This window comes from Aulostomus chinensis, chromosome 21 (assembly GCF_037954235.1).
Source record: "Aulostomus chinensis isolate RoL2024-O1b breed Wild chromosome 21, RoL_Achi_v1.0, whole genome shotgun sequence".
In the NCBI taxonomy this organism is placed as follows: Eukaryota; Metazoa; Chordata; class Actinopteri; order Syngnathiformes; family Aulostomidae; genus Aulostomus; species Aulostomus chinensis.
The window spans coordinates 11,178,270-11,205,202 of NC_141340.1; the positions used below are offsets into that span (position 1 = coordinate 11,178,270).

The 26,933-nt window shown below is 40.5% G+C and overlaps 2 protein-coding genes across 8 annotated transcripts in view; both read right to left on the bottom strand.

Annotated features, from left to right (window-relative positions):
* The window catches only part of sulf1 (sulfatase 1), an 88,007-nt gene extending 76,468 nt beyond the window's left edge, over positions 1-11,539 (bottom strand). For all 5 annotated transcript variants that reach the window (XM_086190828.1, XM_086190827.1, XM_086190826.1 and 2 more), the window contains exon 1: positions 11,326-11,539. The gene's annotated coding sequence lies outside the window, so the exon portion shown is untranslated. The remainder of the gene's footprint in view (positions 1-11,325) is intronic.
* Positions 11,540-14,960: 3,421 nt separating this feature from the next.
* The window catches only part of c21h8orf34 (chromosome 21 C8orf34 homolog), a 63,757-nt gene continuing 51,784 nt past the window's right edge, over positions 14,961-26,933 (bottom strand). For all 3 annotated transcript variants that reach the window (XM_086191753.1, XM_086191752.1, XM_086191754.1), the window contains exons 12-15: positions 21,468-21,958; positions 19,509-19,605; positions 16,530-16,568; positions 14,961-15,408 (exon numbers count right to left, since the gene is read on the bottom strand). In XM_086191753.1, coding sequence (XP_086047879.1) covers positions 15,401-15,408; positions 16,530-16,568; positions 19,509-19,605; positions 21,468-21,958 — 635 coding nt within the window. In that variant the 3' untranslated portion in view covers positions 14,961-15,400. The remainder of the gene's footprint in view (positions 15,409-16,529; positions 16,569-19,508; positions 19,606-21,467; positions 21,959-26,933) is intronic.

The window sequence follows — 26,933 nt, forward strand, 5'->3', positions numbered from 1 at the left end:
ACCCCAGTTCCAATGTATCTGCAAAAGGCCAAAGTTAGTCAGTATCATCAGCCAGCCAGCGATCCGGTCAGGCTCTATTTTTTTGTGACTGGTCAGTAGTGTTCCTTGTAATTTAGAAACCTATAAAAATGTAACCCCATTTCCCCCTCTGGAAAAGCCACCTTGTCGTGGACGAGGGGACTGTGCGCACTCGTAACCCCCAACAGCAACATTGCCTGGATCGTTTAGCTTCTGGCAAGGGTCTCTGGTGGCAAATTGGTCCCAGGCATGAGGCCAGACAGCAAGTGAGTGACTAACACCTACTGTATGACATGGAGTCAGTCGCCTCAGCAAATTAGGTCACTTTATATTTGGAAATGGGGGAATCCCTTGCTTATTTTCACAACTCATTACTGTTGTGAATGTAGTGTCTACTTCAGTTCATGTAAGGCAATATTATGATCAACTAGTACTTTACTTTATTTAAAGAAAAATATAAGAAACAAAAAAAGGTTGAGCACAACACAACCCCAGTCTTAAGATTGTTCTTCTTTTCCAAAACACGTACTAAAATATATATATCATCTTGGTTCATCATGACAGATATGTTTCAGCACTAAGCCATGGATGAGATTCTCTAGGATGTACTTTCTTTCCTTTAGAAAATGCTATGCTGTTCTGAGATTCCGTTCATGGTTCTCTGGAGAACAGCAGACATTCATGGAGGGAAACCAACCCAGGTGATTTCTCTAGTTCAGGCTTTGAAGTTTTATGGCAGTGCAGCTCGATGGACCCTCGGAGTGAAGTGCCTGCATCTGACAACTATAATACAAATGACCACTTCATAGCCGTCTATCACATGCAATTGGTGGTGGTAAGTTAATGTGCATCAAAGGCCCTGGCCTGTATAGACCTGACATTGAACATCCAAAATGGACAACTCTAGATCCACGTAGACAGATCCGAATACACATTCTTTTAGCAGTGACAACACAAATGTGTCCTGGGTGACCTTGTTAAAATATCTACTGTTTTGCATAACAATAGTGGCATATTATCATTCTTGCACGACATCTGATCATTTTGAAAAGCCCACAGAGATAAATTATTTGTGTGTCAGACATGTTAGCCAATTTGGTTTGCCAGGAACACTCTGGAGAAGAAGCAGTTTGTACTTTTATTTTTAAACTCTCAAAACATCTCATATAGAAGCATTGCTGTGCCATTCTCTCCTCTTACAAGTTCAGCAACCAGCAGTTTCTGACTTTCCTGAAATCAACTTTGAAACCTTGAAGCTGAGATGCTACATCTCAAGGGGCTATCCTACGAATAAATTCAAATTAGTAAAAACTTAAATAATAAACTGATGGTGTATCCTTAAATAGTGCTTCAAGTGTCAACACCATCCATTGCAAAGTATACAGGATATGTAGAGATGCAGGATAACGTCGCAAAACATAAGTATAGGCAGTCATGTTTTACATATATCAATATCGGCCCTATGGTCAGCACTAATATTTTGTTACAGTTTTACTCAAGTCTCCTCTTCTTTGCTCATCATCAGTGATAACCTCAACAAAATCTTCTCAAATGTTTTGAAAATGATGAAAAACGCGTCTTTTTCAAATTCTCAATGTGTTTTTTGGTACGTGCAAAATTTCATGTAATATAAACTTGATTTCATCTCAGATAATATTGACATTTGTATAGCTATTGGCTAACTCACATATTCATATTACACTGGCTTATCAGAAGTCTGTAATAAATCCAATATGGTGCATCCCTTATAATATAGATACGATATGTTTTATTGTTTGCATGCTTTGAGCAACAGACAGGCAAGATGTTGAGCGTAAAAATGGGGTTTAAAAAAAACAACTAAACAATAAATTTGGCCATGCATACCAAATTAATGTTTTAATTTGCATATAAAGTGAGGTCACATGGGACTGCCTTCCAACAGCAGGTGTGAAATCACATACTTCCAGCTGCCCTCTTGTGATTGCATCACACATTTGGGATCCATTTAATGCAAGGACTTAACAGGCCTACATGTTGAAGGTAAAAAGTTGAAAATACCAGAACAAATGCTGGCATCATGTTTTTTTTTTCACAGCACATTAACCTCATCTCCACATCCCGCACCAACACGTGCACACAACTTTCGCTGCCCGTCTCTCCCGAATTCTATTCAGACCCTGAGCACTAAGTCTTCCTTCATTCAATGAGATGCCTGTCCATTCCAGCCAAGGTTTCTATGTCTCTTCAAACACAGAGGGGCTAGGTCAGAAGAAAAGTCCACCAGAGAAATCCCATCTGTGTCCCCATCCATTCTGCCGGTCTGGACATGAGCAAACAGCTTGCTTTCACCACCCTGGCAACCCTTTTCACTTCACACTGGCAAACCATTTGAGTCCAAACACACACACACACACACACACACACACACACACACACACACTGACAGCAGACCCAACACCCTCTCATGAATTGAGAGGGATAAACTTTTTAGTAGACACACATACAACAAGACTTCCTGGCTATTGGTAGAGGAAACTCCACTTCTTAGCAACGTACAGATCAATAGAGCATGTTACTTTGAGAAACGCAGCATATAAATTGGCAAGCCTTCAACAATAGCGTAAAAGAGGAAATATTACATGTTTGCTTATGGTAATGATTCTCTTGAAATAAAGGCTTGGCTTATTTTTTTATGTAATGAAATAACAGATTTGGAGATAAAGCTATGCGAGTAGGTGTGGGCTAAAATAAACATATTTTATCTTGACTATTGCCCTTATAACTCTGAATTGTTTTGCTAGGAAGCAGAGGAAGCTTTGAAAACACTGCCAAGCTATTGTTTAGCGCAAAGGTGCCCTCATTGTAAAAATTTGTTTAAAAAGAGTTTAGAATTTAATGGAATAGTGACATAATTTGTCGTACTTTGTGGCTGTTTTTAGATGCAATGGCCTCCTCCTGCTCATATCAAAACATAATTCCTCTTCCAGTTGCATACAGAGTAATGCGATGGGAAAATTCAGTCCTCTATTGGGGAGTTTGCTTGGACAGATTGGACAAATATTGCTTTTGTAAGGTCGTCTCCTCGCCTCCGTTCAGCTCTGACATCCACAGAGGAGGGAGGGAACAATCTAAACTTCACTACATTACAGGCTTGGTGGCTTCCCCATCCAAGACACATGGGTGTCTCACCAGCTGTCTGTTTACACTTCACCACAAGCCCTAGGTATCAGTTACCTTTATGGAGAAAAGGAGGCTAATAGGGAGGGACACAGGGAGAAAAAGGATTTCTAGATTTCAGTTGGGCTTCATGTTTTACATTAAGAAGGGGTTCACTTCCTGATTAACAGGAGAAAAGAAGGAAAAGTAATGAGAAAAGTACAAATGATAAATGTTAAAATCTTGCTGAATCAAAAAAAAAAAGAAAAAAAAGTGGAATTTCCTTTACTGCCAACTGGCCTACAAGAGTAAACCAATAAAAAAAGAGCAGACAAGTGTGCAGACAAGGATTTCATTTATGAAACATGTTTTCTATTATAAAATCAAATTATTGAGCCATTTCCTTATAAGAATGTCTTTGTGGTGCAAAAGAGATCCTTGCTATTTCTGACAAAACAAATGTCAACAATGAGAATCCAGTGCAATCAACAGTTTTGAAATCAAAGTCCTTTTTTTTTCTTCTTTTTTTTTTAAAGGGCCACTAATAATGCCATGAATTGATATACAGACAAATCAATCATGGAACTGCTTCTCACAACCAAATAACAAGCATTTGCGGGTAGAATAAATATCACTTTCCTTCACATCATTTGTGCTTTCCTGGACTGAACATTTGGATTCGTATCCATCTCTCGACATATGTTTTACCTTTTCTGTCTGTGCGTGAGGAGAGAGCCATAGGAAAGCGAGAGACGTGAAAGCCCGTCTCATGCTGTCCGCTTAAAAAATGATGTGACAATTTATAATCGATGTTCGTCGTGATAATAGTTTATCATAACCCACATAGCGCGGGCCACAATCCATCCAGTACATTTAATATATCACCCACCAACTCCAGAAACCGTGAGACAACTTCAGATGTCTTTTGCACCATATGGGGCCATCCACAGAGTTGAATGCTTCATAAAAGCACACCAACTGCAAGGAGAAAAAAGCAGCCCGAACCACATGTTGCTGTAAATCAAACCCCGACTGCTCCTCTGTGTCAGCATCTGACATGCAGCACTTAAGGCCAGGTGATACCATTATGATCACTTCATAGTCCTGGCAAAACCGCTAGAAAAGGAGAAAAACAGGCACGAAGTAGCACTTGAGAGAATATGAGACAAAATGAACCAAAATATGCAATTTGAACTCCAGTTGGGTTTTTGTAAGCAAAACAATAAAAAAAAAGTGGTTAAAAATAATAAAATAATCTGGTCAAACCAACATTGTTTTGATATTTTCTTACCAAGAGTCCTTTTTTTAAGAAGAACTTTGTTTAAATGTGATAACTTCATAGCAAAAGTTCTGTGTTAAGCGAATACAAAGCAGCTTGACTGATGACGTTACTTGTCAGAAATTTTTGACTTCTTGGTCTGCTCTGCACTGGTCTGACATCTTAATACAAAACAACCTCATCAGCTTGAAATCTGCCACGCTGTCGCCTTTCACACAGCAGCCTCCTCAGAGGACGCCAACAGTTTATGAATTCAAGAGGACAATTATTACAGAACATGCTGAAACTGTGGATTTTCACTCTTTCAGCAAGCACCAGACAGGTGATTTATAACAACAACTGGAGCTTCTTGCCCAGAGTTCCACATGAAGAGTTTCACAAATTCTGTCCAAAAAAAAAAAAAAAAAACAACAGGAGGAAATTAAGTCTCCTTCAGCAACATCATCTGTGCCCTCTTGTGGAGGGTTGGCACAGTTCAAGCTCCTCTTTCATCCCCCCACCCACCACCACATTTAATCTCAGGCAAAGAACCACAGCTGCTGGCAAGATACATTTTTCAGCAGTCACTCTAATCCTCACCTCTTTTCTCTCCTTGGTACTTACAAGTGGTTCTAGCAGAAAAAAGAAAGAACTTCTCTCACTCAGAATCATTGGTTTAGTCCCAATTACCTCCCAGCTCCATGGAAAAGTATCAGAGAAACTAGTATCAGCCCCAAACGGCTCATTGTTTGGCCTTGACTTGAAAAGGCTCTTCAACTGCAGCGTGCTACATTCATAAACTCAAGTTCAACTATGAGCTAACCTGTTGCTGACATCATGGAGGAACACTAAAATTATTAAGTTATCAATGATTCCTGCTCGTTCATTCACTGGCCCCTTCTCTTTGAGACGAGCCAAAGCGTGACGTTAATATCAATAGCAATTTAAAGCGGGGATTTTACAGGCGGCTTCTGCTCCAAGATGACGCAAGAGACGGAGGATGTTTCAGACTCCGGATCCTGTTATGGGAACCATTAAACAGGAGAAAGAAAACGCCAGAACACAGAAGTCATGAGCTGCAGTCCTGAAACAAGTCATCTTGTATTAAAAGGTATCAGGTTTAAGGCACATATTCAGTTGCAGCAATGAATCAGGTGATTACGGCCTCTTTTAGGATGTTAGTGTAATCATTTTTACGGGATGGACTAAAATGGGTCTTTGTTTAAAAGAGGGGTAACAATTGCTGTAAAACATGAAGTGAACAAGAATGAATGATAATGTTAAGGGCGACGAATGACTCTGCCCTCAAGCTTGTGTATACGCACGCTTTAAAAGCTCCTAAATTGTGATGACATTTATATCCATTCAGCCCATTTGGTTTAAGATGCCAAAAAATTTTCAGCCTTGTCAAATAATTCTTTATTTTCTTGTTAGCTGATTCACTGACACCGCTGTTAAGTCTAACTGTACGCCTATAATACACAATTGTAAATCACTCTTGCTGGATACAAAATTTCACAAGACTGTGTCATTTTTTGTTTTGTTTAACCACCTATAAATTTGTGTGGTCCCTACTGAACATGGTGGGGCTGCAAAATCCTTCCAAAGGCAACAGACACTTTAACAATGGGAATATGCAATATCGGTACAAAATAATAATTATAACAGTTTGCTTGTCTGATAGAAACGCCATGAAGATAATACTCTGAAGAGGACACTGCCATGTAAACAGCATTTTCTGACCACCTTTACCCAAATAAGGTTGTATCCATTCTGAAACAATGTATTTCAATCCCAGTTCCAACACTGATGTGCGCTGTGAACATTTATACATTCCAATTGCACAATGCAGTGTCTTACTCGTGCTCCCACGGCATTTTTGTGACATGTACAGCATTCAAACTGCTTTATGACACATGATCCAGCTTCCAGTGAGTGGTACAAACTCTGATGTTGATGTTGAGCTGTAATGTGGGCGTGTCTTCAGTCAACAGTCAGACTTTGCTCTGAAGCATGTAAACAGGAACGTGAATATGGTATAATAAAATATATATTTTGTCTCACTAAGAACAAGGTTGGTAGTTTATTTACCTGAATAATATTCGGACACATTTTCAAGTCTATATTGTGGATAGGATTTCAGAGGTATTCCCTTTGGATAAACATTTACAACCATTAGAAAAAATGGTTCTAATCTTAAGAAGAAAGTTATTGGAGTTAATCTGGTGAAAAACAATCTGAGACAGCTGGTGCAGACATCCAGAATCCATAAAACTGACGGCATTCTGCATTGCCAGAGCTAAAACAAATATGACTCACGGATCAAATTTAAAATGTCATCCACGCTCTGTTGTATAAACCTTCAGGAAATGTTGATAGTCTCAACATCTTAAAGTAAATCATGACATATGTGAACGTACAACAAAGTGAATTGATAATATCCTGGTTCGCCCATCATGCTTCATTTCTACTAATATATCATGACTGGTGAATAACTTCACCATCGATTGCTGGGAAATTGAGATCAGACTTTTGGCAGGATTGGTCTTTGACGAGGGGAAACAGCGTCATCGTAGTGATTGGAGAGGAAGAGAACCAAACACTTCCAGTGTTACTCACACAGGAACAATTAACCTCCGTTAGCCATTTTCCCAGCAATGACCTCGGTGCCCTTAACCATCATCAACTGACAGAAGCCGATCCTGATGACAGCTATGCACAAAAAGAAAAAGGCGGCTCATACTCTACTGCATACACTTCTTGCCAACTAAGGGTCATGACACACAAGAGAGAGCGAGCAAGGGAAAGGAGGAAAAAAGAGTGATGGAGCAGCAGGTGTGAAGCAGCTGAATGTTTTTCTGGCACTAGAACAGACAGTCTTTGGTCTCCTGTGTTCAGAGATTCACTTGTGGTGACTGAACAGAGTTGATCACGCAGCCCTTCCCCTGCCGCCTGGCCAGTAACAGCATCATCATTCAGTCATACTCCACCTTACAGCATGCTGCTCCTCAGAGCAGAGCCCTCATGGAATAATATAATAACACACACACACACGCTCAAAAATGATTCAATATTATTCATACAGCTCAACCAGTGTTTGCATGAGAAGGTCAAGAACTATTTGGAACCTTTGACTGTAATTCCTTGAGAATTCATTACAGTCAGAAGGGAGGGAAAGGAGCTGAAGAGTGTGAGAGACCTTCTTGGGTCTTGACGAAAGCTTCTAATTAAAATACTGCACGAGCTATCGGATGGTGTGCGAAGAGTGGGACATTTAAACAGTGGTGGTTTATGGTGAAGAGACAGACATAATCAAGCCTTAGTCGTCTCCAACGTGATTAGCAAATGTTTAAAATTCATTTCACTTCGGCGAAAAGAATCAATCCTCCTAATAAACAAGGCCAGCTATCATTTTCATGTAATCTGGCAAGCTAGATGGCAATTTATTACTTCATCCCAAAAATCTCTTCGTAGAAAATCCCACAAGTATTCATCTCTTGTCCGCAACAGAGGGAGCAAGATGCGCTCACCGCAATATGAATCTAATTAGCGTCTGGTTTTGTGTATTGGGATCTTATTTGATTGGTTATGGCAAAACACATACATTATCTGGAAGGGCACATTGCAGAGTGTATACCCAGCCAAGGCAGTTTTTCACTTTGTTGAACAGCTAATGCGTGATCTTCTTCTTTGGCCCATGCCACCCTCCTCTGCCAGGTTTTGTGGTATACGGATCAAGACGAACCTGAGGAGGCAGCTGGTTTCACGAGACCCTGATGTCATGAGATGATGCTGTAAACAACCTTGATAGGCTTCAAGTTTATGCATTTGTGTGTCCAAGCAATAAAAGACTGGGCCGTTCAGTATCCTTTGAGAAATCAATTCCGCAGTGATTTTAACCAGCCAGCAAAAATTAAGTGAATAAATAGATCACACAAATTATATTGCAATTTTGAAGATATTATGTCAGGAAATCAAGCATTTTCTATCACAATACAACTCCTGGATGGACTGGGTAGGTCAAAACAATAAAGATGGCTCGTGAAGAGGTTGCGTAGGTGCTGCTATATCATCAGTTGCATCAGAGCAGGAGAGTATTTCTTCTTTGTGGGAGGAACAAAGAACAGGACTGAAAGTTTTTCTTCATTAAAAAGACACTTTCACTCTTGCACAAACTGGTTTCTGCATGTCTGACAGCTGATCTAAGATTAGCTTGAGATAGACAGTTCATCCACTCACTTTCAAATTGTTTTAAATGTTGTTTTTTTTTTAAGTGTCCACCCTTTAAATACTGTTACACTGGTTCGCTGAATCTAACCACATGACAACATATTGTTATGGCATAAGATTGAGCGATAAATCCCCATGACGGTAAAAACCCACGTACTGATTCAATAGATCCACCTCGACTTTATACGCTAATGAGAAAAGATCTGGAGGGATAGTCGGAGCACGAGACACCGAACCCATCAGTTACCAGAAGGAGAATTTGGAAACCAGGTATACATATCATGTGGTTAACAGTGCTTTTGTGTCACTGCCACAATATTTTGCTTCAGTCCACATTCAACCCAAGAGACATGGATAAAACAAATCCACTCAAGCAAACAACATTTTCCAAGACATTGCACCGTGAATCCAAGATTAAATCTGTGGAGTTGAAACAATAATAGGACTAATATGAGCATAAAGATTCCCTGGACCTTGAAACAGGCAGTGATTTTGGATGAGTCATCTGACCCAGGTCTTAGCCTCACCCACCACAGGGCCTGCCAAAGTGTAACACACATAAAGCCCTGCCTTTGAAACGATTCCCAAATGTCTGGAACATCGACCGCATCATGGTCAGAAAGAAGAACCATAAATTAGTCTGTGAGAGAGAGAACAGGAGATACAAACAAGACAGCTGAGACTACTGTTCTCGCAAATGAGGCCTCACGGTTGAACCTAAGTGCAGAGTACAAAGACTAGCGATGCCTCTGTGACTGGGATTTGACAGAAAGCCTCACAATCAGAGTAGATTTCTGTTCATTCATCCAGGGTGTAATCCTCCTGGATTTGCAGAGGAACTCCTTGGAACTACATTGACTAAATGATGTTCCAAAGGATCATACAAGCATTTGCTAATCCCCAGTGGTTGCCAGTATAACTACTGCAATTAAGTACAATGTTAATGTACTCTGAGTATTCCCATTGGACTGGAGTCTTACTACAACTTAAGTATCATTTATCTAACAGCTGAGATCGCTTTTTAAAAATGAAGATTTTACACCGTGGGTGAAATAAAAACAACAAAAACAACAACAACTATATTTTAGTGTAAAATATGGATTGATGAACATCTGGCCAATTGTTGCTTTAGATATTTAAGTATCAGATTATTTGGGAAAGGGAGAAAAAAACATTTTCCTATGGAAATTTTGTAAAATTTGATGAATTTCATTTTTTTATTCAAGTCAGAGAAAGCCTGCCTAGAGCTTGTTTGTTTGTTTTTAATTTCCATGTATAAAAATACAGATATACACTCCATAGTACAGTACATAATAAGAAAGAATGTGAAGGAGAACTGAAAAAAAAACAAAAAACCTGCAGGGGCTTAAAAAGAGGCATTCTCCTGGGAGCAACCGCGTGTAACCATCGGTTAATCTGGAGTGCATCAAAACATAAAGTGATTGCCTCTAATCACGTTCATGGTGTTCCTCAAAAAAAAAAAGAAGTTTTGGGAGTTATTCTATTAACATGTGTACTCTTTAATTTTAAAGTTAGTTCAAAGTTGCAAAACTTTCCATTAAACATGTTGATCTAAATACAGTTTTATTGTTTGTATTGCTGACACACAAAAAAAAAGTTATTTTATTTGACTGCAACTGAGTATCAGTCAAAAGTATCAGCTATCCACCTTCTTTACTTCATCGGTATCAGTTTTGGCTCCAAAAAAATACAATGTGTTGATCCTTAGTTCAAAGATTAAACCAGTGGCTTCTAAACTTCCCAGCTTCTGACTGTCAAAAGAACAGCATGGAATCAGGGTCATAGATCAGATGTCTATGAGTTGATAGTAATTTTCCTTCTTAACTTCTCACATGGTTTCACTTCAATAAATGCAGCCGACAAAAAAAAAAGAGGACCAAAAACCAAAAACAGATTTGTGTATAAAAGCTTTTTTTTCTCCTCTCCTCTTCCATTATCATGACATCCTCTGATTTATGTGGTTTACTTGTATACAACCACACAGGTACTTACACATCAGTTAAACCAGTACTTTTACTACATTTTACAAGATATACCAGTGGGATTCTTCATGCAAGTCGTTTACTTGTAATGGAGTATTTTTCCATTGTTTTATTAGGATCTGAATGCTACTGCACCAAAGATTAAGAACCATTTTCATGTTATTTATTGCAATAAAAATTGAGATTGACTCCTTAATCTTTAGGGACGAAACTCAAACTGAATAAATGCCTTTCCTACTGTATTTTGTGTGGCTTTAGAGGGGAAGGTCAATACACTGCCATAGTAAACACCAGAGTGTTTGGAAAGCTATTCGGCTAGAAACAACAGAACCCTTGTTTAATACAAGCAGTGTCCTTCATCAGCTTTCAAGTCCAGCCAAACCTAACATCCTCAAATATCCACACAACAATGATGGATATTTTCTGGTCCACACTGCTGAAAGTAGAGACGGATGCTTTGCAGCTTGAGTTTTAACAGGTCAAACTTGACTTTTGCGGTAATTAGAAATATGCTTTAAATAATGAAAAACACCTCTTCAATAAGACATTACATTTAGAGAGAAGCAAAGCCTTTCAATGTTATGGAATACCAATTTTTGTTGGTACAGTATTTAATGGCCATTTAAATTGGCTAACCCACAGACCACAACAATAAAAGCTAATGCTAGCTTAGCTTACCTTCAAACGCCCGTGAACTTGACCGTCTGTCTCCTTAGTTTTGATAGTAGACATCGCTGCATTGATGTGTTTTCCTCAAAACATTTAGAAGTCAAAATTTCGAGAGGCTGACAAAAAAAAAAAAAACTTGTCAAAGACGTTTTCGTTGTGTTAAACGGTGGTTCCACCCACCTGAGGCTCAACAACCGTGGAGGGACTGTAGTGTCTTCAGGTGATTTACCTAAACTGCGAAAAGACGCGCACCGGAAGTGGTATTTGACCACTAGGGGGCGGCCAACTCCATAACTCCTTAAAAGATAATTTTGATCATTTTTTCCACATTATCCATTCATCCATTTTTATTGATTTTACATCTCTTGGTTTCCTTATTCATGGTCTAAAAATAAAACCTGATCCTGATCTTGGTAAACCGATTCTCTTACAGAACCGTTTTCCACATTATGTTAATTTTTAATTTCTAAATTGAGAACGCTGATAATTGAGGCATTGACAAAAGCCAAGGTTAGTATCACAATTGTGGATTTTTATGAATTTAGTTTTACATAACAATCATGGAACAAACATTTTTGCAGGTCTTGAAACTGGGTTCATGAAAGGCTTTGATTTTGGAGGGAATATAATTCAAACTTGATTAGAGAATCTGGATATTACATCAAATCACTTAAGACATGTAAAGAACGGGCCTATTTATCCAATCTAATTCAATTGAATTTTATTTATATGGCGTCAATTCATTACAGAAATTTTCTCATAGCATTAAGAGCATGAATAAATTTACAGACCCAACAACTCCCCCTAAGTGAGAGCACTTGGCAACAGACTCATTGTAGCCACCTGCATCAACCTGATCTATTTGACTTATTAAAGAACATTAAATTATTGTGACATTGCAGCAATAGTCAAAACTGTACAGGCAGTCCACTTGAGTTTGTTGCCCCGTTTGAACATCCCAGTTAAAATAATTGGGACAAATCCCTAAAACCAAGTAATTTGGGGAGTCATAAAGCTAATTGTGGGGTTAAACAAAATGCAGTACACACTAAGATGAGGGTAACTGTACACCTGGTGTTTCAGTAGTGCAGAACAGCTGTGAGCACGAACACGTCTGCCCTGTCAAACATGTGACACCAGGATTAGCTCCATCAGCAATGCTTTTACTGTCAATGTTAAACAGCGAACTTCTGTTGTAGAGAAGAACCACATGAACTTCAAATGAGTGCAGTGAGCAACCCTTGGGAATTAACAGCTAAAGAACAGTACACACTGGTTTCATTAGCTTTGAGAGAACAAGCATTTCAACTCACAGAAGAAGAAGAAAAAAATCCTCTTCTTTGATTATGTCTTAAATTACAGTTGCCATAAAAGGCAGCCGCACAAATGTACCCCAGTGGTTCCGCAGAGGAACACTGACGAAAAGGGTTGAATATGTAGCTTCTCCATAATTATATATTGTACTAGTGTCGTGATGTCATCTCCTAGTTGGTATTTACTCTAATTACTTCTCTTAATGTTGTAATGAGACAAAATATGTAAAAGCTTGCAGCATCTTTAAATAGATGGATCCTTCCATTACTTAAACAGAATGGTGATATTATTTCTTACACAGGCTCACACACATACAGCTGGTTTTCCATATATAGCACATTCTTACTGTAGTGGAACCAGCAGCAAATGACCCTGTTGTTTCAAAGCATACGTCTCTTCCACCATAGAGTTATTTAAGCTGTACATGTATGTCAGGAAAATCACAGTACTGTTTAGCTGTAAATGAAGACCTGGGTCAGTCTGCTGACCACTGATGGTGGTCCAGATCTCCCAGTAAGTACAGTTCCTGGGTGGCCAGTACAGTTGCTTGGAATGGTGTATAAAGAATGTGCGGTAAACATCCTGCACTTTTAAGAAGATATTGGAACTTTAATTCTCCAGAGAGATAATGATATGAAATGTTGATTCTCAATAACATGTGTGTCTGATAAAGATACTCTGTGGTCAGAAGTAGTAATTAAATGTGCACAAAAACAGATAATGTCATAGGGCTGTAATATGAAAAATGTATCGTTGTGGCAAAAAAGAAAAAAGAAAAAAAGGATATCCATGCATTTCATCTTGATAGGTTGTGGCATAGAGAGACAGTCACAGATACACAGAGGGAGGTAAAGCCTCAGAGAGCTGCCTTTGCATGACATCTGGGTCAGGAACTTAAGTCTTCATCTTCCAAACTATTTCCCCTCATTCCAGAAATCCATATGCAAGGATATTTTGCTGACATAGCAAATGAGTGAGTCAAGGAAGAAAATAGTGACAGTAAAAATGGTGTTGCCGTGCTGGTGTCTTATGGATCAAGAACATATGGCGATTGCGCTCACAACTGCTCTACGGCGACTTAACAATGGAATTTAAAATTTGGAAATTGTAATGAGTTACTAGATGTTTCCCGATTCAGACAGAAAAACAGCATGAGATTATAGCAAGACACCATTGAGACTCAATTATGCTAATTTCATTAAATTCTTCTGTGGATCTTTCAAAACCACATCCCTTTCCAATGAGCACACGATGTGTCTACATTAATTCACATAGCATGTTTTACAGCATGAGGTTTTAAGGGACTATTCCAAATTTTGGGAAATGCAAATATTTGTAGTCCTCCCCAGAGCCGGAGTATAAGATGGATACCCTTCTCCTTTTTGTGGGTAAATTAGGGAGCTGAGACCCACAAAGAGAGGCTGATTGCTAGTTAGTTTAGCGCCACGAATGGTAGTGGATGGGAAGTGTTCGCGTTCCTCCATCAAAAGTTTCCAAAACTGCCGTTGCCTGTATTAATGTAACTGATGTCATGCTTAAGAGTCACAATGGGATCATTCAAATTCATGAGACACCTAATAAAACTCCTGGGTGTGGTGATGCGACAACTAGAAGAGCAAAAGCTACGACTAATTCTGGACAACCTTATAGGAGCATGATTATTCTAGACAAATCTAAATTTCAAAACCTGAACCAAAATTCACAGAACAGAAATGACAGGTTTTGCAAGCTGAGCGGGGAAGACTGAGGTATGCTAACACTTCCCACCCACTACCATTCAGGGTGGTAAGCTAACTAGCTGTCAACTGGTTTCTGAGAGTCTCAGCGCCATACTGCACACACACACAGGAGAGAAAGGTATCCATCTTCTTGTCTGGCTCCGGGGGGCAGACAAGCAAGCTAATTTCCCATAAAGTTCCTGGAAGCAGAATCCCCAGCTGTGAAATGAGACTGGAGATTTGACTGACGGCATACAGGGAGACATGGCAGGGGATACCATGCCACTTGGAGGGTTGAGATGAACAGATCCAGCTGTGTCACTCTCAAGGGTGTTTCCCCAGTGTCTCTCTGAAACTGACGTCACCTGGGTAACCCTCAGACAACCACAGTTTAACAAGCACTTGTCCAGAAAAACACACAGGCGCAACGTAGTCAGGGTCTGAAAGGATTACCGTGTTTCTGCCAGCAGAACAGTGAGAAACACAGTTAGAAGGCTCATCTATCTGGGAAAGACTGGATTAACCATAGCAGAGTTCATTCATTTAAGTTGAAATTTAATCGCTTTGCATGTCAATCATCTCAAGAGTCTAAGAGTTTAAAAAAAAAGGAGATCATGAGCACCAAATCATTTTAATGAGTATAACAGCATTCCTTGTACTCCCTTCACATCTTGTTTGACGAACATCATCGAGCAGTGCATATCAGTTCCTAACATACCCGCGCTGGCTGCCCTCAAAATGTGAATATGCACAACAACTAGAAAAAGAGTCAAACAACAAAATGCATCTATTTCTGGACTCCACATGGGAGTTCAGTAGCATGCTGAAGAGCAAACAAAAATAAATATTATATTCCAGACTCTGAAGTAATGCTCTCACATTTTATCATACAGTTACAGTACAATGTCTAGGAAATATCGGTGAAAAAGTATACAATCTTTTTTTTCCCCCCTTCATAGGAATTATTAAAATAATTGTTTCTGTACACGTATTCAAAAGGTCCAGTGGCTTGCATAATAGTTTGATTGGATCAAAGTCTCTGGTCTTCGTCACTATAGGCCTGTGAAAATGAAAGACAAAACATCAGTCTCCTAGAAACCAAAAATCACACAAATTTAAACCACCAATAAAATAATAACTAGGGCAATTTAGTATGAAAGAGCTATTTAATATTTGAACATGTCATAGACAAACACGAGGTGGAAAATGAGGCCTGGTCCTGACCAGTGGAGCTTACAACGACCATATTTCCCAACAAGTTCTGGGAGAGAACTGGGGGTTACTTAAGCTGAGAGCTTTGAGTTTGGTTGCCGTGGCAATGCTCAGGGCTCTCTGATAGCCAAGCAGCAGCAGCAGCCCCGCTCTTATATCTCGTTCCAGACTGGCACATTGACACTGGGAACTGTGGGCACCTCCATCGCCACATGAGAGGAACCGCAGACAGCCTCAAACCAGACAGACTCTCTGCTTCTCCCAAATGTTGACGCTGAGAGTTGACGCTGTCTGCTGCGCGTAAATTCACAACCCTGGTGACTTAATGGAACTGGGCTACAGTGTTTCTGTCTCTCCACATGGATGGACAGCCTCCACTGTGCCCTCCATGTAGCCTGAGTTGGTAATTGAATGAACCATAAATGAAGCTGGAGGCTTCTACAATAAGTCACCCACTGGTAGTTATTTGGGTAGCAAGTTGTGGCTCAACAAATGAGGTCAGTGTCAGACATTTCGGCTCTCTCTACTTAATGCTAGTGCTTACAATAGCAAGCATGATTAATTTCTGCTGAAACAAATGATCCAGCTTCCCATGAGGCATGAAGTGTGTCACTATTTTTATTTCTTCACCAAGCGACAACCACGGGCCAGAGACATTAATGTTATGGGTTGTCTGCCCAGCCCATCCCTCTTATTGCAATATCTCAAAAATATTTATTCAAATTTGGCACAAATATTCACTGGGACTTTTGCATGAGCAGAAGATATTTTGACCATGAAAGGTCAAAGTTGATGTCGCTTCTTATTAATGCGACATCTGACAAAAACCTTGAGAGAATTTCATTAAATATAGTAGAAAACAACCAATGGGATTTCAGGATGAAGAGAATTTGGCTACACACAAACACAATACTCTATTTCTAGTTTTCAGACTGTCGAGAATAAGAATTCTTCTTTTTAGCTTCTCACCTGAAAACACAGATCTCTTATTGGCATCTCGTGCATCACCTGTGAAAAGATTGAGAGAGAGAATGAGTCATGAATACGCTACCATGGTTTCTGAGGCTAATTCAAAACTGCTTTTTCAAAGAGGACTATGCAAGATTACATTTGCCTGAATAAAGGGCCTTTGAAACACTCTTCTAATGATGAGAACAGTCACTGAATCCATGAAAGTGTGTGGGACAGCAAACCAACGTCAGAGTTAAGTTCGGTCGAAATGACAGATTTCTTTCATCTCTAATGGCCTATGTGTGGAAGTCCCATATAGTGAAGTTTAAAGAATTACAGGAAATAGCAGTGGATGTTTTCCCCCATTATTTAGCTCTCACCATATACTTGGCGCCAGGTCTGACACATCTGCTGTGATACTGAGAAGAGGGCGTAACCGCAGTAATGATGTAAGCCTCGTACTCAGTGGTACATATGTATGGACAGGTATGTGACATAGACATAAATGAAACACAGCCAACCACTCTAAGAGCAGTGGAATGCTCTTCCATACTCACAAACATATGTTATGCATGCACACACGAGAAGTTACTACCATCATGGGCACCTCACAGTCATAAATTCTCCATTCCTTTATACTAAACTCAACATCAGCTGAATGAACCAAGACTGAAAGCATGACCCTGAGCCTGACCTTAAACCTAAACCAACCTTTAAACCACGTTTTGACCCTCAGACACCTGTTCCAACTTGTGGTGTGGCCAAGTTTTGACCCACCCTCCCAAAAATATAGCTACCACCTCACACACTTGAGTCACCTCTAGGGTATTTATACAGACTTATGCCTGAAATATTCTGGGGGCAGTTTTTCCTCTTGTTGAGATGAAATGCCCTCATCTAACAAGCTTCTCTCGATGAATGTTAAAAAAGAGCTAACTTGAAACATGTTGACTGATTTAAAATTTGTATTCAACTTTTTTCTTTTGCTTTTCTTGCTGACTGATTTGATATTTCGTGAAAGGTCATATCATTTTCACTCAGTTCCTTTTCTGTAACAATAGTCAGCTGTAGTGTGATGCCTACGTTTACCAATATTTATTCTTACATGTTCATGGTAACTGTTATTTCCTACTGTGTGATGGACAACTAAGCTGCTAGCAGAGACCTGAGTCAGTGCTTGGATTTTACTCAGGACATCAACTTTAAAACTCTGGCTGTTACTTGGAGATTTATTTACCTCCAGAGGACAACTGGGGTGAACATCCGGTGATGTGTGTCACAGAAAACAAGAGGCGATGTCACCCCCGTTCAAGCAACAAGTAGGCAGAGATTTTAGATGTCTCTTAGAATACTGCGCGCGCACACGCACGCACGCACGCACGCACGCACACACACACACGTTGACATTACTAGCATAAATGGTCTCCAATGCACACACACACACAAGCCAGAAAGTGCTTTGTCACGTTTTGTGGATATTTGGTCTCTTTTTCTCCGTCAGTCTCCCTCTTTGTCTGAACCGCCTCTAAATCAATGTGTGGCTCATATCCCCTCTCCACATACCACGACCATTGCCAAGGCTTAGACCATAGCCCCCAGGGGCTATTAAGAACATTTATCCATTCATTTTGCAAGATACACATTTGGCAAAACCACCATCCTCCAGAGGAACTTGTCAAGAAAGGTTATATTTCAAAGTGACAACCGTTTGCCTGCTTGATCTTTTGTTTGACTGGAATTCTTGTGTTATAACGTCAGCTGAGAGCTGTCATTTTGATTCCTTTATGCAATTCATTTTCCATTTGAGAATCTGCCTCTGATGCTTTGTTTGCTGAGAAAACAAGGTGATGCTAATGCAACAGCATTTCAGACTAAATGGTAAATTAGGATTTTGTGCTCATTGGCAAACAAAATTAACAGTTTTGCCTGACTAGTACGACCTGCGAGATTTGATTCAGCCTGAAGTGAGTTATTTCCAAAGTGATGTACACCGACTTATGTGTAGATATTTATTTTTTTTGCTCGTATGAGCTGCTATTTTTTGGCTGAACCTTTTTTCAAATGAGTTTTCCACCTGCACCACCCTGAAGCAAAGTCATCAACCTTCTACATCCGATTAATCGATTCAGTTTTCATCTTTCCGTGAAGATTTCAGCGCACGATCATATTCCCAAATCGATATTTAGAGTTTCCAAGTTCCACTCTCACAGAGGGCCTTAAAACTACCTGCTCTACCTAAATATGTGATGTTTACAGAAGTTGGTTTTATTTATTTGAACTACAGTATAAATTCTGACAGCAATCTCGGAGGATTTCACCATGTGTTGGTCAATGTTAATAGAGCATAAATTTGACAGTTTGTTAGTGGACCTCAGTGACTTGAAAACTACTTAAGTTGTATTTTGGCAAACGGCGGACTATCAGATCACACTGCCACATACATCCAGGAGATTTATGAACCGGAGCGTTCTAGGAGGTCTGATTCAAGTCATGTTCAAAGCCAGAAAAATAGGACGTACTGTATCCCAGCCAGACCGCTTCTATGATGGGATTTATGACATTCAGGCAAGAAGCGTTCCTGTCTGTCAACTGGATCTTGATAGAGATATATCTCGCACATAGTGCCAGAAAGGGAAATTTTACATGACAGTGTTTCCCCTGCAGCAAAATGCCCAACTGTGAAAATATTATGCGTTGGCCCGTATGCGCCATCTCAGGATTTTACAAATAACGGAGGGACATTAATCATCTCTTTTAATAAATCGATTGCCACTTTAATACACGACTTACTCACCGCGCTCAAGTGACATCACAGTAGTCAAACGAACCTCTCATCTGACAAGAAGGTAAAAACATTAGAGGGGCACATTTGTGAGCTATGGATTCAGCTGAGAGGTTTTGAGAACTGTGAGTGTTTGTTCTTTTCCGGAATTGGGAGGTGATATACCGTATAATAGATTCAGACAGAGGGAAGGAAGAGCGGGGTAGGTCACTCACTCTTGTCCTGTTCAGGAGGCTCCAGGATGTCACTGTCTGTGTCGCTGGGAATATGCCAAGGCTGTCGGATGGCCTGTAACTGCTGGTAAAACTCATCCTGAGATAGCAAAGAGGGGAAAAGAGGAGACATGAGGCAAGGGTGGAGTAGAAGATAATCTGTGTAGATGATAAAACAGAGCAGGAAAACAATGTCAGAAAATAATAGAAAAAAATGTATCTCTATAACTTATCAACACGCTAAATGATGCATATCATCATCATATAACATGGTCCAAGGGAAACAAACAGAAAAGAAAACACACTGTTAGTAAAACTAATTTTGAGTAGTTTTTTTGCTGTGGTCTTGATGAGTTTGCACCATTTCCCTCTTGGTCCGGTTTGCTTTCACTTCAGAGAAACCCAAGCAAACCTAAATACAAGACAGAAACAGGAAGAAGGTCCAGTGTTTTGTGTATCAGTACCATTTTTTTCCCATATATCTCCTACTACTTTATTTCTTCAACTTGAACTCCTTCAGTTTGAGTAGAATACAAAGTTTACCTTGCAAGGCTTTAATTTATGTGCTTGTATCTGCACCAAAAGCAGTTTGGGCTACTGTGGGCCCTTTGAGGGGATGGAGGAGTGGCTTACGTGTGACGGCAGCGTGACTGTCCATTCAAAGCAATTCACCTATCACTGAGACCTGCCCCCTTATCGGTCTGCTGCTCATCTGGACAAATGCCTGAGAGCAATGGAAGCTGCCAGTGTCATAACGATGACCCAAGAGGCTCCCCACAGCCTTTGGAGACAGTTGAGTTGAGTAGGTGGCCAACAGCATACTTGAATCCACCTGAGACATTGGTCAGGTTAAATACAAGTCAAAATAATCAACAATTGGATTTTTTTTGCTAACGAGTGTAGCACTATGACACATTCAAAAAACAGCAAAGCACACCTGGGTTGCAGGAGACATTTAGGCTCAACCCTGCAGGGTATACTGGTAGTTGGACTGCGGTTGGATTACGATCTCACCACAAAACCAAGTGAGTCAGAGTTTATTTGGGACTAGAACGAGAGCAGTTCCTCTCAAGGGTATCAGTCTGCTCGTTTGGTCAGCACCCGAACCAACCGCACAAAGGTTGATCCAACCAAACAAGCCAGGTGTGAAAACACCCTGAAAAATCCTCAGTGCACAAACACTGACATTTCTTCTTATTCACTGAAAAACATCACAACCTGCAGTTCTTTGACTCGCAACTAAAGAGAGACAAGAAAATCACAATTGGCATCATTTATCTGATGTAAATCCAGTGCTTAAGAGGCTTGTTTTGGGTTTTAGTCCTACTCCAGTAGGTGGCCCGCATAAAAGCAGACTGGCGCTTTAGATAATCTCACTTAGGTGTCAACTAGCGTAACTGTCAAAGAGTGTACAGAGAGCCTGCTAAATTCTTGCCCACCATTAATAAAGCCTTCAAAAAGGTCTCATATTTAACAGCGCCGCTGTTAAGTAGATCATGAAAGGAATATGAGACAGAAATCCCATTGAAAGTTCTCCTTTTATGCCAGACTCATTTTTCCACAGTGAAATGACATCCTAGTGTACGGACCTCCATGACTCTCCCACCAAACCCCACACGAAGCATGTGCGTTTGAGAGCCTGTGCACATGTGTGATATTGTGTGTTCTCACTTATAATCCCGTTCTGTCAAGACTCCCATGTTCTCCAGCCAACTCTACTTGGGCGCTGCGCCTTTTGACACCGAGCCCTCCATGTTTTATTCATTCCTGGCTGTACTATATTCTGTCTTAGTTGCTATATATCGATCTATCTATACACACACACACAAACTACAACACATGCAAGTAGCTGAAATATGTGCCAAATTGAGTTAGTAGCCGTAAACAGAAGAGAGAAGCTTTATCGTAAGATGCAGGACAAATTTTAGTGCCTTTTGTTTTTACACTTTAGTTTAGTTTTACCTCAGACAGATATGCCCGTAGGCTGGCTCCCAGGCTGTCCGTGGTGCTTAGTCCAGGAGGGGTGAGCAGTGGTCGAGGATGCATGGGCTGACTTGTGGGTGTCACAGGTCGGCTCCGTGACCTCCGGAAAGTCACCTCTTTATGAGCTCCAGTGTTAAAGCTGGAGCGTGTCAGTAAACTATTTGGGGTAAGTGGCCTGCTAGGGGTTCGGGGGGTTTGAGTTCTGCTCCCAGGGTTGCTGGGAGATTGAGTCCGACCCATGACCAAGGAGGTGGACTTGGGGCTGAGTAGGGGAAGGCCCACACTGCAGGGCTTGCCTGAGAGGCTGCCAGCTGGAGACTGGGGCCTGGACCCCAGGCTGGGCAGTGGAAGTGTGTCAGGTAGGGTTCTGTGGCGCAGAGGGGAATGGAGCAGACTACTGTGCGGATTGTTGGCGGTCCGAGTTGTCATCTTTCCTACTTCAGCCAGCTTGGCCAAGTCCTTCTCAACCTCTACAGGGAAAAAGGAAGATCATCCAGGTTAACATCACGTAAAATCAGCAGAATGTTTGTTGGATGCAGCAGCTCAAAGTCAATCTAACAGGTAGGACATTAACTCATAGTTTCTGGCTTATTCTGTAACACATTCTAAAGCTGTGCGATGAGGTTAGCGTCCCACAAGACAGATGATTCACACACTTTACTGAACACTAAAGGTGGGGTGAGACTTCTCGGTTTAATCCCTCTTCTGGGCAGCAGAGACAATATTTATAGACACTGTAAATCGTGGTGAATCCAGTTTCATCCATCAGTAAAAGGTCCAGCGTTGATACACAGTGAGCGCAGCCTGCTGATGTTCTCTCTTTTCCTAACAAAAACACATTTGTTTGTCATACTGGTAGACTCAAAAACAGTTTTGTTTGTGAAAGAAGTGCCACTGCCAACATCTGTGATCAACATCTTAGCAATTTTTTCCGTGTTTGATGCGTTTGTTCAACGTCTTGGCAATTGGGATTCAACAAAACCAGTCTGGGGGTTATAATTTGGGAGGTTAATTTTAGGAATGACTCATCAAGAGTGAGTATTTCTGGAATATGTGTGACGTTAAATAAATACCAAGAAGAGAAAGAATGACAAGTATTTCACAAACCTTGACCTCCTTGTTTTGGAGCAAATGCTTTTTTTCCCCCTCTCAACAAATAATATGTTTCCATGCAAAAATAAGAAACAGATGAGCCTATTTACTGACAAATCTTTATTTAGTATGCAAAACCAAACATGTCTGCAATACCAGTGTTAACGCAGCTTTGTAGCATGACTTGGTTTAAAATGATTCCAGACTGTTTCGTATTGATGGATCAGATATTAAATTCTCTGGCAATCCTAATGAGCAGATCACATTCTGCTTTAATACAATGTACACAATAACCTGAGTGTGTACTAGCCAACATTGTATGTGTGTGTGTGGTGCTTTATCCTTAATATGAGTTATGTTGATGGGAAAATTAAATGTACCAGTTAAAACTTGGCCTTTCTTGGCCTGACTGACTAAAAGCTAAAGGATAATTAACTCTGTGGGGATTTCAGGGCTGCTGACACTGATGGGACTGCAAGTAAAATTATTACTAACCATAAAGAAGCATTGTTACTTTGTTAATGGCTTGCATGAGCAGCTACATGGTGACTATAAATCCTGGAAGGAATTGTGCTAAGGAGCGAGATTAGCTGTGACAGTGAGACAATGTGAAAAGGCAGAAAGTGTAAAGTTAACCGCACGCACCAAGTCCACCGTGACTGCTGTTATTATTATCTTGTAAACAGGGTATAATTATTAATCATCCGTTCCCATGACGATGATATCCTCAACTTGAGTTATTTACCGGTATAATGATAAACACCACGTGTTTATGTTGCTAAAATAGTTTCCCTAAATGGTTGCTCACTCATGACTTCCTGGCATGAACTTGTGTCAGATTTACTGGGACATTCACTGTTTATATTTAGCCATTTTAGAAGCACTGTTATAGAGCTCCCAGACACCAAACTTGTGCTGTATGAATCCATCAACTTTGATGAGCTCTAATCCAATTTTTGAATATTAAGAACAAGAGAATGAAGCGCAGGGAAGGTCACAGGGACACAAGAGGGAAAGAGGTCTCATCTATTAAGGGCTCTGATGAAGCAGAGCTTTCATGAGACCGGGCTGTGGCACGCAATCCAACCATTCAGAACTTTATCGGCTCCCTCATGTGAAAATAAATACAACTGCTGACGACATCTGCAGCCCTACTGCAACACTGATTTAAAGACCAGAAATCCTCCTTGGATTGATGTGAAAAAAGACAGAGTTACACCGCTGTGCATCAAAAAAAATGTTTCAAAAATAAACTCTGGTATGACGACGATGATGCAGGCTCTTTGTGACATTTCATTTTGATGTATCCATCTGCTTCATTAATTTACAAAAACAGTGAGTCAAATTCTTCTCTCAGAAACCATGCTGAGGATGTGTACTGTAGGTGGCACTGTGTACAGCTTGGCCTTCCTGTGTAATGATTTCTGAAGTGTATTTTTTGACTTGAGCCATCATGGGTTTTTTTTGTTTTGTTTGTTTGGGTAGGCACATGCAAAACTAAAGTTGTTTAATGCTAAAATATAAGATTTACTTAAATCAAAAAAAAAAAAAAAAAGCACACAAAGGGTGACTGTGTAGCCATAAAAATGTGGTAAGTGAGGGCTTGGGCTCCAAAGATGGGAAGTATTAGCAGCTAATAAGAGCTTGAAAGAGTTGAATTAGCTTGTTGAACAGCTTCACTAAACCGTCTGGTGGCAATCTTAGTAACTCAGCGTAAAACAACTAGAAATCAAAGCCATCTGAGGACCTCGAGGGCAGAAGATGTGTGCTAATGTTCCACTTGTAGTGCCTTTCAAGTACCAGCACGCTGGCTTTCTGCAGGCGACTGATACTGATGTGCAGATGAGCAGAGGCGACCATTGTGGGATGACAGTAATGGCTTCACTAAGTAAGACCGATATGCTTTAAATAACTCTTGTATGTGAAAGCATGTACGAGGTCTTTACACAGTCATGCTGCGGGAAGACACAAGCGAACAAACGAGTGGGCGACACATGAGGCCAAAAGTTCCCGCTGGTCTCTGCTTCAGGCTTTCATCTGATTAATTAACAAATACATGCTTGATCATCATGACAACAAAAGATGTCTCGGAGTCATACAGGCGTCTCATATGTCAAACGTGAGCCACATTAAGAGTGATGATTTTTAAAATGCCACACACGTTCCATGCGGTCAGACGCAATCAGTCCTCAAGATGAGTGAAGCTGCGCTCACCTCTAAGTGAGTCATCTAACCTGTCAAGGATTGAACTGAGGTGGATTCCTGACATGCGGGTATGATTTTTTTTCAGTTTTTCCTGACTTATTTTAGCAAGCATCGCTGTGTTTGATTAAATCACAGCTTTTGATCACTAAAGTGTGGGGCACAAATATGCAAATGAGAAAGCCACAACCTCCCAGAGACGGGGGTCTCGACTAGAGATTTGGAGTCACATTTAAAGTTGCAGACGTGCAACTTAATACTTGACTTGCATTGTGCTCAAAAGACGTGAGACTCGACTGACTCAGGCTTTGGTATATGTGAACATTAAACTGAAGGCACTATTTGATGAGGAGAAGTATTAGACTCGACTGACTCAGGCTTTGGTATATGTGAACATTAAACTGAAGGCACTATTTGATGAGGAGAAGTATTAGACTCGACTGACTCAGGCTTTGGTATATGTGAACATTAAACTGAAGGCACTATTTGATGAGGAGAAGTATTAGACTCGACTGACTCAGGCTTTGGTATATGTGAACATTAAACTGAAGGCACTATTTGATGAGGAGAAGTATTAGACTCGACTGACTCAGGCTTTGGTATATGTGAACATTAAACTGAAGGCACTATTTGATGAGGAGAAGTATTAGACTCGACTGACTCAGGCTTTGGTATATGTGAACATTAAACTGAAGGCACTATTTGATGAGGAGAAGTATTAGACTCGACTGACTCAGGCTTTGGTATATGTGAACATTAAACTGAAGGCACTATTTGATGAGGAGAAGTATTAGACTCGACTGACTCAGGCTTTGGTATATCTGAACATTAAATTGAAGGCACTATTTGATGAGGAGAAGTTTTAGACATTAAAACTTCACGTTAAAAAAACAAAGACCCGCTTTTTTGTAATTTTTGTGATGTCAAAATGTTTGACCAACCACAAGAAACTTCATCAAGCGCCACTTGGTTATGTGAAAGTTGTCGTGATGTTTAGTTCTACTGTATCAGCTACATATTAGCTTGTTACTAGCATTTTTAGGATGTTGATAAGACTGATATTTGCTGAATATTTTCCAGAGACAAGTGATCTCCAGTGCTAATGACCATTTACGTTCTCTTGCCATCACCTGCTGGTTGGTGTTAAATGGAGAAAAAGATGTAATTTGACCAATCAGCATAACAGCTATTGATTTGGCGAGGGGGAAAAAAACACGAAGGCAAGACCAAAGACTTTACTTCACACTCAAACATCGAGGTACTCGCGTACCTGAAAGGGTGCATTTGCCTGTCAACTTTGCACCACGGCAGCATGGTGCTGCAGTGGTCAGCACTGTGGCCTCACAGCAAGAAGGTTCAGGGTTCCAGCCCCGGCTCCAGCACAGGATCTTTCTGTGGAGTCTGCATGTTCTCCCTGTTCCTGTGTGGGTTCTCTCTGGTACTCCAGCTTCCTCCCACAGTCCAAAGACATCAAGAGGGGACGAGGCTGACTGATGCTCTAAATTGACCGTAGGTGTGAGTGTGAATGGTTGTCTGTCTCTATGTGTTGGCCCTGTGATGGACTGGCTCCAGCCCCCCCACGACCCTTAACTGGATAAGCGGAAGAAAATGGATGGATGGATGGAACTTTGTACCATCTCTGTCTATACATGGTATACATGGTTCCTCTTTGTACAAATCAACAGAGGTTTCTTAAGTTATTTGCAATCTGGGAGTGACGTTGCACGGCAGTGAGCCCAGTGCATTCTGGTTGTAGTAGTTTTACAACCTTGTGAGTTGAAGTGAACACTACAGACCCCTTTCTCTGTTTTCTCTGGTCATGTAGCACCAACTTCAAAAACATTGGCGCCTTTCTACTGAAGACATGACAGTTTTATGAAAAGGCCGTCTTTCCAGCGGTGAAATGCTTCTTTAACTAAGAAAATCCTTTGGCCAGCGGTGCATTCTTCTGGAGTGTCCTCAGAAGACTCCTCATAAAAACTCTTTAAACCACTTTCAATTTCACAAGTCTCTGTAGTTTATAGTGCATTTTGTTTTTGTTGTTCAAAGAACATATTTTATCTGACTTGCGCGTAGTACCGTTGAAACCAAAACAGATACACAAACTCAACACAGCACAAGTACACAAGCCAAACAGAAACACACGCACAC